At 45.6% G+C, this 15,035-nt stretch overlaps 1 protein-coding gene across 4 annotated transcripts in view; it reads left to right on the top strand.

Moving 5' to 3' along the window:
• LOC126428105 (uncharacterized) overlaps positions 1–15,035 on the top strand; it is an 857,744-nt gene that overhangs the window by 677,301 nt on the left and 165,408 nt on the right. For all 4 annotated transcript variants that reach the window (XM_050090007.1, XM_050090006.1, XM_050090009.1 and 1 more), the window contains exon 3: positions 13,446–13,586. In XM_050090007.1, coding sequence (XP_049945964.1) covers positions 13,446–13,586 — 141 coding nt within the window. The remainder of the gene's footprint in view (positions 1–13,445; positions 13,587–15,035) is intronic.

The raw sequence follows: 15,035 nt of genomic DNA, 5'->3' as shown, positions 1-15,035 counted from the left end.
TGGCGTACAGCCACAGAACATGATGGAGACTATGTAGAAAAATAAGACATGGACATGTTGATGTATACTGTCACCAAATTCTGACGCTTAACAATAAATGTGTTCTGAGAAAAGAATGTGAGGTATTACTTATTCAACGACCCGCATACTATCTTACTCTAGCGCAACTAGATGGTCGGCTTAAATTTAAATAGTGTACATGACTGTGTAGTCCAGATGCCTGGAGGAAAGCATCTGGAATCATAGGAATGTGAAGGGGTTGTCTGCCTGCATGCGCCTAGGACTACCGGGTGATCAAAAAGTCAGTATAAAGTTGAAAACTTAATAAACCACGGAATAATGTAGATAGAGAGGATAAAATTGATACTCATGCTTGGAATGACATGGGGTTTTATTAGAACCAAAATGCAAAATGGCGCTCCACCCCATATTGCTAGACGTGTGAAAGATCTCTTGTGCGCGTCGTTTGGTAATGATCGTGTGCTCAGCCGCCACTTTCGTCATGCTTGGCCTCCCAGGTCCCCAGACCTCAGTCCTTGCGATTATTGGCTTTGGGGTTACCTGAAGTCACAAGTGTATCGTGATCGACCGACATCTCTAGGGATGCTGAAAGACAACATCCGACGCCAATGCCTCACCATAACTACGAACATACTTTACAGTGCTGTTCACAACATTATTCCTCGACTACAGCTATTGTTGAGGAATGACGGTGGACATATTGAGCATTTCCTGTAAAGAACATCATCTTTGCTTTGTCTTACTTTGTTATGCTAATTATTGCTATTCTGATCAGATGAAGTGCCATCCGTCGGACATTTTTTGAACTTTTGTATTTTTTTGGTTCTAATAAAACCCCACGTCATTCCAAGCACGTGTGCCAATTTGTACCTCTCTATCTACATTATTCCGTGATTTATTCAGTTTTCAAATTTATACTGACTTTTTGATCACCCGGTACTTTGCAGGCTGCCTCTGTACAGGCGTATTGTCAACATTGTCAATAAATGTAAGCGGGTGCCACCGAGGCTGCTGCGAACTGGGGAGTCTTAGAGAGATCCTTAGCCGTTTTATTCGCATATGTGTCATTGTCGAACCTCCTAGTAATCACGCCACAGGAGGACTTGAAACATGTCTGAAAATGCAAAAGCACCCTTTGCAGCTGCGCATCACGTTCAGATTTCGTAGAACGGTTTTGAACGGTCCCTAGAGGTTCCAACCTGTACATGACAGCAGAAACTGCGATCAACGCTCTGAGGTGTGGGGTTGATCTGTTATTCTGTTATTCTGCGTAACGGATTAATCTGAGATGTACCCTTTACCCTGTGGCTCCTGCAAGATGCAATTTCCATCCCCACACTACTACAGAAGTCAGACAGACGCTCCTACCGTTCTAAAGAGAAATGCCTGAAAAACTTTCAGCAATAAATATCTTCTGGAGTCGTCTGCTGTAAGGAAATGACGCAAAAATTCACAAAATTTCTTACTTGGGTACTGGAGTAGTGCTAGTTAGTGTAAGAAAAACATGAAACTAACGAAAGTTATTATTTATTTTTGTAAAATTCTGAGAAATCACAATGACACTTTTAGTTATGAATTGAACAACTTATATCCTGGTTCTTTTCGGAATGTGAAGATACCTTTCAAGGATAGGATTCGCTAATGAAATTTCTACACAAAGTTTAAGATGGTTGTTGACTTGGCAGAATGGCTGAGAGGTGCACCTACTCAACTTGAATAATTATCCTTTAGAATGTTGCTAGGTACGGTCGAGGCTGTCACGTGTGAAATGCAGTGAAGTGTACTGTTGTGGAGGAAATATGGGGCTCGCAATAGCTGTAGCGCACAATACCGTAAGCTGCGATGACTGCTGTCTGCGCCGCTGGCTGCTGACAAATAAGGTAACTCTCGTTCTATCTGGATTGACCTTCGCCAATCAAAGTCTCCCTACGCCTTAATGAAGTCAAGGATTCCTACTCGCCCCTAGTCTAACTATTGGCGTGGTACACCGGTCAGATAACCAGTCCACCGCGATGCCACTCAAAAATTCGCTCGCAGGCGTTTAACTATAACTCTGTCCGTTCACACCGCGCAATAAGTGTGTAGGCCAACACAGTGAACAACGCTTAATTGCAAGGACTCAATATAGAGTCGCACTTCGATTCGTTCTCGACAGAGGTTCTCTCCCAGTGAAGTACTGAGCAAAGACTTGTTCCTCGCTCCAAGAGCGACAATGGAACGGCGCCTCTCCACGCCAGACATGAAGGGGTATATCTTTCGGTCTCTTCCATTACTCCTTCAGCTCAAGGCGTCAGAAATATCGTCTGCCAATCAGCATTCCATTTCTAAAACTGGACAATGACGTTTCGTTTAAGGCGACCAACCCGGAAACCTGTAGCTTTGGCGTTTGGCGTTTGCTGTCTCCCTGTAAAAATCTCTGAAACCGTGCTATGTGTAAAGAATGCGTAAGCTGGTCGCTCCCACACAATGTAGCGGAATTTGCTTTTAAGCCGAACACGGGGTCGTTCCCCCTTTTCATTCGGCCTCACGCTGTCTGCTACATGGGCGGTCACTGACTGACATAGGCTGGGTCGTCCTCTGAAGGGCCTTGCGTCCCGTTGTGCGGTTTCTCTCCCGCACTAAAAGCTTTTGTGACCGTCGTGTCTGGAATGTATGTGTGCACGCCAGGCTCGAGTATTTCAACCACGGTGCGCTCACTTGTCAATTGCATATCGTTTACATGAATTCATACAACATTCACTTTATCTTATCGAGTTTGGGTTCGAATGAAGCGTCTTGATGTGCGGAATATGATTGTGAGGGCGGAATATGTAAGCAATGAAGGTCAGGAGACCGCGATGTCTTACAACGTCCCAAGCGAGAGGGTGGTTTCATTGACGCCATGTTCGACAACACCAGAGCCGTTTCCGAGTCTAGTCTGAGCGGCGGTGCATCTGAGATGTTTTCCTCCGCCAGTCGTAAGAAAACCGGACGATTTCAACGCTGGGCGTCGCGGTTGTGACCTCCACCGCACAGGTGCCCAAAGAAGCAGAGAAATGTTGGTAGGGTGGGTGACGTCCAACGGCACTGGACAGAATTGTGGTGAAATTGGATGGCACTGTGACATTATTAACCCATATTAGAGCTCAAATCAATCTTTGCGCTGTGGCTTCTTTTTCACATGTTCGACAACTTGCTGTCTGCAACGCCGCCGAGCCCAAGGGCGAAACCGCGCGCTTGTGCACCATTACAGAGGAAAGTCGTAGGTACCTTTGAGCCTCATTTCATACTTCTGCATCACAGTGGGAGGCAATTACGAGGTTTCGAAGAAGTGACTATTTAATTGTGGTCCACAGTGCAGATACATATATTGTTGTTGTTGTTGTGGTCTTCAGTCCTGAGACTGGTTTGATGCAGCTATCCATGCTACTCTATCCTGTGCAAGCTTCTTCATCTCCCAGTACTTACTGCAACCTACATCCTTCTGAATCTGCTTAGTGTATTCATCTCTTGGTCTCCCTCTACGATTTTTACCCTCCACACTGCCCTCCAATGCTAAATTTGGGATCCCTTGGTGCCTCAGAACATGTCCTACCAACCCGCCCCTTCATCTTGTCAAGTTGTGCCACAAACTCCTCTTCTCCCCAGTTCTATTCAATATCTCCCCATTAGTTATGTGATCTACCCATCTAATCTTCAGCATTCTTCTGTAGCACCACATTTCGAAGCTTCTATTCTCTACTTGTCCAAACTAGTTGTCGTCCATGTTTCACTTCCATGCATGGCTACACTCCATACAAATACTTTCAGAAACAACTTCCTGGCACTTCAATCTATTCTCGATCTTAACAAATTTCTCTTCTTCAGAAACGCTTTCCTTGTCATTGCCAGTCTACATTTTATATCTTCTCTACTTTGACCATCATCAGTTACTCTGCTCCACAAATAGCAAAACTCCTTTACTACTTTTAGTGTCTCATTTCCAAATCTAATTCCCTCAGCATCACCCGACTTAATTCGACTACATTCCATTATCCTCGTTTTGCTTTTGTTGATGTTCATCTTATAGCCTCCTTTCAAGACACTGTCCACTCCGTTCAGCTGCTCTTCCAGGTCCTTTTCTGTCTCTGACAGTATTACAATGTCATCGGCGAACCTCAAAGTTTTATTTCTTCTCCATGGATTTTAATTTCTACTCCAAATTTTGCTTTTGTTTCCTCTACTGCTAGCTCAATATACAGATTGAATAACATCGGGGACAGGCTACAACCATGTCTCACTCCCTTCTCAACCACTAATTCCCTTTCGTGTCCCTCGTCTCTTATAACTGCCATCTGATTTCTGCACAAGTTGTAAATAGCCTTTCGCTCCCTGTATTTCACACCTGCCACCTTTAGAATTTGAAAGAGAGTATTCCAGTCAACATGGTCAAAAACTTTCTCTAAGTTCACACATGCTAGAAATGTAGGTTTGCCTTTCCTTAATCTATTTTCTAAGTCGTAGGGACAGTATTGCCTCACGTGTTCCAACATTTCTGTGGAATCCAAACCGATCTTCCCCGAGGTCGGCTTCTACCAGTTTCTGCATTGCTCTGTAAAGAATTCGTGTTAGTATTCTGCAGCTGTGACTTATTAAACTGATAGTTCGGTAATTTTCACATCTGTCAGCACTTGCTTTCTTTGGGATTGGAATTATTATATTTTTCTTGAAGTCTGAGGGTATTTCGCCTGTCTCATACATCTTGCTCACCAGATGGTAGAGTTTTGTCACGACTGGCTTTCCCAAGGCCGTCAGTAGTTCCAATGTAATGCTGTCTACTCCCGGGGCATTGTTTCGACTCAGGTCTTTCAATGCTCTGTCAAACTCTTCAAGCAGTATCGCATCTCCCATAAATAAGTATACTTATTTTTAAAATATATATGGACTCTCGGAATGCACATTGACGATGAAACACAGAAATTGCGTCGGGATTTAATACAAAAGGCATAATAATAAAGAGTGACTCTTCTAATTGTTTGTGGTTTGCTTTGAGCGTTTCATGGGAGACCAGTATTAGATTCCGATGCTCCACAACATTTGAAAAGAATCTGAAGGAAAGCCGGCCGTTGTGGCCGTGCGGTTCTAGGCGCTTCAGTTTGGAACCGCGTGACCGCTACGGTCGCAGGTTCGAATCCTGCCTCGGGCATGGATGTGTGTGATGTCCTTAGGTTAGTTAGGTTTAAGTAGTTCTAAGTTCTAGGGGACTGATGACCACAGATGTTAAGTCCCATAGTGCTCCGAGCCATTTGAACCAATCTGAAGGAAGTCACGACAAAGTGTTCCTGGAAACGTCAGCAATTGTCACTCTTTCGGGGGGAACTCTTCAGTACCCGGAGTCTTCTGTTTTCCTCGCCAGGTTCTACCGCCCTGTTGTCATTCCCGACACCTGCGCGTAAAGAACCGTTTCTAATAAAAGGGGAACCGGAGACGGAATGAGGAGGAACTGGGCGAGAAGTAGCGAGGTGGGTGAAAAATAGCAGGGTAAGGTGCGAAGTGGGGGAGAGGGTCCGAGCCAGCGGTGAGAATTACATTCTGTCCCCAGCAGGCGGAGTGGGGCGACGGGAGGTGGATATCCTGTACCTGCTGAAACCGAGGTGCGTAAAAAACTGAACGGGTCTCTCTCGTATTACTGCCGACGTCTTCAACTGCATGTTTGTAAGCTGTCTTAGAGTATGTGGCGGCGGCCAGGTACATTCTTGGAACCATTTGTCCTTCTTGCTTTTTCACTCGCAGATCGCATGCGGGATGATTAATTCTCCTTGCCCGTTTGTACTGTAACACCCCACCCGTCACTTATCTGGTTTTGGCGTGTGTTCACCCCAGCTAATTGACTAACAGATCAACAGAGAGTGAAAAACTGCCGCAATATCGGATAACGCAAAGAAAGTAATAAGGCCCTGTGACTCCTGATTGAACTGCGGTGGCAGTGTTGACACAAATTGATTCAAAAGTGATCACTTTTAATTAGAAAGTGGTGCACATTGATGTTATATTCAGCTATTGAACACCAGAAGCAAATGTTGAACATCAAATTAATTAAGAGAATGACTTGGGATTTCAGCTACTTAATTGAAAACAGATGCAGTCGATTAGCACAGATTTATTTTGACTCCCGACCTTCCATCATCACATTACATGACTCTCCTATCAGACAGTGGTAATAAATTGCGTTTACGTGGAGTAAAGCGCGATAAATCAAAATTAATTCCTATCGACTGACCCAGGCGTAATGCGAAGTGCGAGAAGAATTCCCCAATACACGGCCCATCAAACCCATGTGGAAACTTTGCCGACGTGATCCAACAAATTAATCAGTAGCCTAATTCAAGCAGGAGCGGGTGCAATATCACCGAATTCAGCGCTATTTACGAAGCAACAGAACAAACAAAAGTATCTGCATTACTACATTCAGTTACAGTGGTGATATCATAGATTGCCAAGAGACAGCAGAGTTGATTAGATGGCATTGTACTAGGTTTGGTACCTCAAGTTACACAAATTAGACAAGTAGCAAAGTTAAGTACTATATTGTAATAACATGCTGTTAATAAAATAAATGTGATTCGTTGTTTCTTATTATGTTGCTAGAGAACTTTTAGATAGCACAAATAACATCATTTGTAATCATATTAGCTGAGTATCCGGAGTTTCCTGTGTATCTATTTATTCCAATATTCTGTTCGGCCATCTCCTCCTCTCCCCACTCTCAGTCTATCCCCTCCCGCCATTCCACCTGTCCATCTGGTCCTGCCAACACTCTCTGTCCATTAGCTCCTTTCCCCTCTCCCTGCCCATCTGCTCCTCGCCCCTCTCTCCATTCATCTCCAACTTCTCCTTCGCTCTCACTATCCATCTTCTCCTACCCTCTTCTCTCTCCACGTTACCACCCCCAACCCCAATAGCAGGCTGCTGGTTCTTACCTCCACAGTATTTATTTTGAGATAGCGAGTAGTATATGTACCAAGTTTGATTGAAATCGGTCAGGAGCCGGCCGATGTGGCCGCGCGGTTCTGGCGCTGCAGTCCGGAACTGCGAGACCGCTACGGTCGCAGGTTCGAATCCTGCCTCGGGCATGGATGTGTGTGGTGTCCTTAGGTTAGTTAGGTTTAACTAGTTCTAAGTTCTAGGGGACTAATGACCTCAGCAGTTGAGTCCCATAGTGCTCAGAGCCATTTGAACCATTTTTGAAATCGGTCAGGTGGTTTAGGAGGAGATGTGGAACACACGTACATACATATATACATATAAAATGTTTCCCAGAAGTGTTGCAACAGATTTCGCGGGGTTGTACAGGAAGTCTGGACGACTCTGCGACCGGAAATGTTGTCTGACGACGCTACATAACGCCGAAACTACTAGGCGCTGCGCCTGTCGCTAGGCCAACCCTTCAACAGGAAACATGATTTTGTTCTCTGGCGCAGTTTATTCTTTTCCTGCATATCGAAAAAAAATGAGATTTTAGAGGGTTCAAGGAGAAAAATAAACTGCAGATGGAAACCCACATCCAAACCCTTCATCCACTGAGGCAGGACCTATCTCCGCAGCAGCTACAACCGTCTTCTCTACTGGCGACCGGGCCAATACGTCGCGAACACTGAATAACAAACAACATTCGAGATGTTCCGATTACGATCCGTCAGCGCGCAAAGTCACATTTGCTGTCGTAGGGGTGGTCTAGCGGAGGCGCCAGCGTCTATAGCTTCGAAGCTCTGTAGCGTCGTTTGATGACTTTTCCGGACACCAGTTTCTGTGCTCGATTTCTTTCTCAAGACGTCCTCTACAACACCTCGAAGTTTGTCGCAATACATGTGGAGCACCCTGCGTAGATACACACATCCATTTTTGTAATGTAGGTTTTCCAAACATTTTGGGGTCAAATTGAAGAATATGTTAGTGGGTCGACAGCCGATTACATTGAGATAGAGAACGAATGGTCAGACATGCGTATTTATAGTGTTATGGACGTACACAACGTACACCGCATAACAACACAGCTTGCAGTAAGTGTTCAAAGCCTCCCCGTTTGCCTGCTCCACGTTACCTGTTGCTACTGCAAGATGTGCTGCCACAGTTCCTTGTTATTCGCGGGAAAATGTGCTTTCAACGCGACGATGAACCAGCCCACACCGATGTTAATGTCTGCGAGCACCTCAACAACACGTATCCTTATCGTTGAATTGCAAGGGGACATCGCCGGATCTCAGACCTCTGGAGTTTCTCCTCTGGGGTTACGTAGAGACGTTGGTGTATGAAACCCGCTTAGAAACGGATGAAGACCTGCTTGCTAGGTTCCAGTCTGCCTGTCTGTTCGTAAAACAGATACCAGGGATCTTTGAGAGAGCGCGGCCTAACTTCATGAGCCGTTGCCCGGCAACCGTTGAGACTGGCGTTGTTACTTTGAACAATTACTATGAGCTACACTCTTGTGATGTGGTGAATGCTGCGTACGTGCATAAGACGGTAAAATGTACAGGGTGATCAAAAAGCCAGTATAAATTTGAAAACTTAATAAACCACGGAATAATGTAGATAGAGAGGTAAGAATTGACACACATGCTTGGAATGACATGGAGTTTTATTAGAACAAAAAGAAACAAAGTTCACAAAATGTCCGACGGATGGCGCTGGACAGCAAAACGTCAGTAACGGCTACCGTGACGGGTGAGAGGTACGCCCATATGTTACAGAATCGCATTAGCCCCAGCCTGGCTGATAAACACCTGCTGGAACGTACGATGTTTATTCAGGATGGCGCTCCACCCCATATTGCTAGACGCATGAAAGATCTCTTGCACGCGTCGTTTGGTGGTGATCGTGTGCTCAGCCGCCATTTTCGTCGTGCTTGGCCTCCCAGGTCCCCAGACCTCAGTCCGTGCGATTATTGGCTTTGGGGTTACCTGAAGTCGCAAGTGTATCGTGATCGACCGACATCTCTAGGGATGCTGAAAGACAACATCCGACGTCAATGCCTCACCATAACTCCATACATGCTGTGCAGTACTGTTGTGAACATTATTCCTCGACTACAGCTATTTTTGAGGAATGATGGTGGACAAATTGAGCATTTCCTGTAAAGACCATCATCTTTGCTTTGTCTTACTTTGTTATGCTAATTATTGCTATTGTGATAAGATGAAGCGCCATCTGTCGGATATTTTTGAACTTATTCCGTGATTTATTGAGTTTTCAAATTTATACTGACTTTCTAATCACCCGGTATTTCCGACCATTGGTTCCCTATCTCAGTGTGATCGGTTGCGGACCTTCTATCACAAAGTGTTCAATTTGAACCAAACGATTTGAGACATCGTGTTTGTATGGACTGATAAGCGCCAAATACGAAACTGCAGACCGAGGTCTTAACAATATTAATGGCTTTGCAAGATTTCTGTAAATTTCACTCCCCGACTGAATCTACATCTACATTTTTACTCCGCAAGCCACCCAATGGTGTGTGGCGGAGGGCACTTTACGTGCCACTATCATTACCTCCATTTCCTGTTCCAGTCGCGTATGGTTTGCGGGAAGAACGACTGCCGGAAAGCCTCCGTGCGCGCTCGAATTTTTCAAATTTTACATTCGAGATCTCCTCGGGAGGTATAAGTAGCGGGAAGCAATATATTCGATACCTCATCCACAAACGCACCCTCTCGAAACCTGGACAGCAAGCTACACCGCGATGCAGAGCGCCTCTCTTGCAGAGTCTGCCACTCGAGTTTGCTAAACATCTCCGTAACGCTATCACGCTTACCAAATAACCCTGCGACGAAAAAGCGCCGCTCTTCTTTGGATCTTCTCTATCTCCTCCGTCAACCCGACCTGGTACCGATCCCACACTGATGAGCAATACTCAAGTATAGGTCGAACGAGTGTTTTGTAAGCCACCTCCTTTGTTGATGGACTACATTTTCTAAGGACTCTCCCAATGAATCTCAACCTGGCACCCGCCTACCCAACAATTAATTTTATACGATCATTCCACTTCAAATCGTTCCGCACGCATACTCCCAGATATTTTACAGAAGTAACTGTTACCAGTGTTTGTTCCGCTATCATATAATCATACAATAAAGGATCCTTCTTTCTATGTATTCGCAGTACATTACATTTGTCTATGTTAAGGGTCAGTTGCCACTCCCTGCACCAAGTGCCTATCCGCTGCAGACCTTCCTGCATTTCGCTGCAATTTTCTAATGCTGCGACTTCTCTGTATACTACAGCATCATCCGCGAAAAGCCGCATGGAACTTCCGACACTATGTATATATATATATACATAGTAATGGTCCCATAACAGTCCCCTGTGGCACGCCAGAGGTTACTTTAACGTCTGTAGACGTCTCTCCATTCAGAACAACATGGTGTGTTCTGTTTGCTAAAAACTCTTGAATCCAGCCACAGAGCTGGTCTGATATTCCGTAGGCTCTTACTTTGTTTATCAGGCGACCGTACGGAACTGTATCGAACGCTTTCCGGAAGTCAAGGAAAACGGCATCTACCAGGGAGCCTGTAGCTAACATTTTCTGGGTCTGATGAACAAATAAATCTGAGTTGGGTCTCACACGATCGCTGTTTCCGGAATACATGTTGATTCCTACAGAGTAGATTCTGGGTTTCGAGAAATGACAGCGGTTGCTGAGAGATATCTACGCGGCATTGTTTTTGGTCAAAATTCAACTATCTCGGAACAAACTTTGGTGCTACACGTCTGCCGGGTGACGTCGTCGAACACCGTCTCCGAAAAAATTGCTTGACGTGAGACAAAGAATATGTCGTCATCACCAGCAACCTCTCTGATGGTGATACGGCGATTTTCCAGAAACATTTTCTGTACTTGTTCCACACTGTCACCAATGTGCTTGGGCATCCAGTGTGGTCGTTGTCTTCACCGTGTTCTGAACCCTCTTTGAAACGTTTATACCAGGGCTTCCCAACCTTTTCAGCTCGCGGACCCGTTCTTCAGTCGAAAATCCATGGCGGACCCCTAGTCAGTCAAGAGCACAGTAACTTTAAATTTCAGAGCGAAACCCATGGGAACGGAAAGCTTCGTAATGGAAGTGCCATGTTCCCAATGACCCCCCTCCTCCTACCCCCCCCCCCCCCCCCCCGAAGTATCAATAGTCTTTGGTTTAGAGATGAATGAAAACAACTTGAAATTAACGACCCAATTTGAATTCCCACTGTATCCAGACACTTACTAGTGGATTTACTCCGTTTGTTCAACACACTATAGCCTGATTAAAATTACTTGATAATTCCTCCAAGAGCAATCAACGTCACGTCCAAACTGTTCGTTGTTGACAAGCTGCCGCTAATGGTCTGTTCACTTCCACTATTTGGCTACTGTAGTGTAAGGAGCATGCATATTTCGTAACAGTCGTATGTGTGTGTGTGTGTGTGTGTGTGTGTGTGTGTGTGTGTGTGGGAGGGGGGGGTTGGGTGGGTGGGTGGGTGTGGTTTTTCGTGAAATCCGAAGAAAAATGTTCAAATGTATGTAAAGTCTTCCTTCGGTCGTCCTCCCTCGTCATTCATTTCAACTGGAAACTTCCCTTGTTGTGAAGGCGATGGAGAAACTGCATCCTTCTTCAATGATCCTGACTTCAGCCATCGATCCATATTAGAAGTAATAAACTGGTGAAAAATCGACTTATGAAGCAGGTAGTGACATGGCAAGTTTAACATTTAATGATGCCTGGTACCGCATATGTGCCAGCGAGCACTGTGATTGGTCGACAAAGCTCGCTCCGCGCATGCGTAAAAGGTTTCAGCGCATCTAGCATCGTGAGCCGGGGCACAAACGACCCCCGTGTTATTGCTAGACAGTCGATCAGAGAAGCCGCATTCTCCGGCCCTAAACTGCGTATACGTTTTTAATATTTTTTTGTGGGAAGTTTCCTAATTTAAAAAACCTCTCTCACACCGGCCTGATTTAGCTTCACTGATCAGGATAGTAAAAACATGCGTATGTTAAGAGAATTTTCATTCACAAAGCAGGCTTATCACATTCACACAGTTCAATACTGTTCTACCCTGATTAAATTGAGCTTAACTTAAATTCCATAAGGCAGTGAAGCAATGTCGAAGTCTCGGTGCGACGAAAATTGTCAGTCGATCTCCTGAAAACATTTGCAATAATTATTAACTTTCCGTGACCACATGGGGAAGACCGGAGATCTGTTGGTGAGACCGTGTTAGCCTATTCATTACAAGTAATAAACTGGATATCTTGAGCATACAAAACGGCAGGTTCGTTCAGTGTAAATCAGACGTTCCCCATTGATCCCGTGCAACACAGCGTAGTAAGCAGACACTGTCAGTAATAATCAATTAAATAATACGCGAACACACTTACTTTAGTTTAGTTCATGTATTAAATTCCTTCTCATACAAAATCTCATCAAGATGGCGAACACTGTCCTCGCATTCGGGAGGACGACGGTTCAATCCCGCGTCCGGCCATCCTGATTTAGGTTTTCCGTGATTTCCCTAAATCACTCCAGGCCAATGCCGGGATGGTTCCTCTGAAAGGGCACGGCCGACTTCCTTCCCCATCCTTCCCTAATCCGATGAGACCGATGACCACGCTGTCTGGTCTCCTTCCCCAAACCAACCAAGATGACCACTAGCTCAACAATACATACATATACAGCCTCCTTCTTTCACGGCTAATCGGTAAGCATTGCCTCATTCTTTTCATAAGAGAAAACAGATAGCAGAGAAGCTATTGCATGGAGTAAATGGACGCTCCAAGGAATAATGGGGCTTGAAACTACTTTGCATTGATAATCATCGTATATTAAAGTTTAGGAATCGGTAAGATAAGAAGAGATATTTCGACATACGTACTGAGTTATATAATTTATAAAATTTCTGAAAATATCGCGGAGAGACCGCTGCAAGAGACATTACACGTTCTCACTTAGGAACCGCAGAGGCTGCTTGGGAATACGACTTGAAGTAACAGTACACATGTTTTTCACACGAAAAAAAAAACAGTGATGAATTTGATTTTCACATTTTTATTCAATAATTTTACTCATTATTTTACACGATTTGGTGAAAGGTGGCCGCGGACCCCCTAGAAAGAGCCAGCGGACCCGTAAGGGGTGCGCGGACCACAGGTTTGGAAGCCCTGATTTATACTAATCATAGCCTCTTGTCTTACTCACAGTAGAGTCTCCAAAAGGCCACACTCAACAGTGAGAAAGCGGTGCTGCACTTCATTCCGTTTTCAAGCGAGATTTGATGTAAATCCTTTGACCCATCTTTTTCGTAAGTAAAAATTCGCCGAGCATTCGAAAACACGTATAACTTTTTTGACTCTTACATCTAACATATTTTTGACATTATTGTGTGTGTGTGTGTGTGTGTTGTGCCAGCCGCAGCCTGTTGTCTCTCGTGTTCCAGCGGCCGCCTGGAACGACTCGTGCGACTTCAGCGAGCAGTGCCTGGCCACCACGGACAAGACGGTCTGCAGGGCGGGCCGCTGCGTCTGCATGTACCAGATGCGCGCCGAGCGGCAGGCGGACGGCTCCACCAAGTGCCTAGGTGAGTAGCTCGGCGCGGCCGCGCGCGCTGTGGCACACTCCGTCTCCAGCACCGCCAGTAAAGGAATCGACCGAAAAAAAAAGCGAGCGCAGCACTGGCCGATGCGTGACTTGACACAACATCCACCCGCTTTCAAGTCAGTCGGTCACATGTTCCCACAGATCATTCGAACGTTTGTTTTTGTCGAAATGGAACCGCGCGACCGCTACGGTCGCAGGTTCGAATCCTGCCTCGAGCATGGATGTATGTGATGTCCTTACGTTAGTTAGGTTTAAGTAGTTCTAAGTTCTAGGGGACTGATGACCACAGCAGTTAAGTCCCCTAGTGCTCAGTGTGGTGTCACCGCCAGACACCACACTTGCTAGGTGGTAGCCTTTAAATCGGCCGCGGTCCGTCAGTATACGTCGGACCCGCGTGTCGCCACTATCAGTGATTGCAGACCGAGCGCCGCCGCACGGCATGTCTAGTCTAGAGAGACTCCCTAGCACTCGCCCCAGTTGTACAGCCGAATTTGCTAGCGATGATTCACTGACTACATACGCTCTCATTTGCAGAGACGACAGTTTAGCATAGCCTTCAGCTACGTCATTTGCTACGACCTAGAAGGCGCCATATGCAGTTGCTATGTCTTCTGAACAGATAATATTGTGAATCATGTACCGTCAAGAGCGACGTTCATCATAATGGATTAAAGTTAAGTATGAAACTAATTGCGTCCGCTTTCTGAATTCTAATTCCTTGTCATGTTCCAGACCTCACGCCAGTATAGTTCTTCCCTCCTCACGCCAGCCTGTGTGAGCTAAAACACGTGCAATTCGGCCTCCTCTAGTAACACGGTGTTGGCTCTTCAGCCAACGCAACACTCTGAGCCATTTGAACAATATTTTTTTCTGTCGAAATGATGACGAACGAGTCAATTTACAGGACATGTATTCATGACTAATTTTAACATCAATGTACATACATATTTTTCAATCCCTCTCATGCAACTAACTTAAAAACATGGTTTTCTTCCTGTTTTCGTATATACCGGGTGTTCCATTGATCGTGACCAGGCCCGCATCTCGTGGTCGTGCGGTAGCGTTCTCGCTTCCCACGCCCGGGTTCCCGGGTTCGATTCCCGGCGGGGCCAGGGATTTTCTCGGCCTCGTGATGGCTGGGTGTTGTGTGATGTCCTTAGTTAGGTTTAAGTAGTTCTAAGTTCTAGGGGACTGATGACCATAGATGTTAAGTCCCATAGTGCTCAGAGCCATTTGAACCATTTGATCGTGACCGGGCCGGCCGGTGTGGCCGTGAGGTTCTAGGCGCTTCAGTCTGGAACCGCGTGACCGGTACGGTCGCAGGTTCGAATCCGGCCGAGGGCATGGATGTGTGTGATGTCCTTAGGTTACTTAGGTTTAAGTAGTTCTAAGTTCTAGGGGACTGATGACCACAGCAGTTAAGTCCCAT

The sequence above is a fragment of the Schistocerca serialis genome, chromosome 12 (genome assembly GCF_023864345.2).
Source record: "Schistocerca serialis cubense isolate TAMUIC-IGC-003099 chromosome 12, iqSchSeri2.2, whole genome shotgun sequence".
NCBI classification, from domain to species: Eukaryota; Metazoa; Arthropoda; class Insecta; order Orthoptera; family Acrididae; genus Schistocerca; species Schistocerca serialis.
Note: the sequence above shows the minus strand (reverse complement) of the source record. Positions and strands in the feature narration are given on the sequence as shown.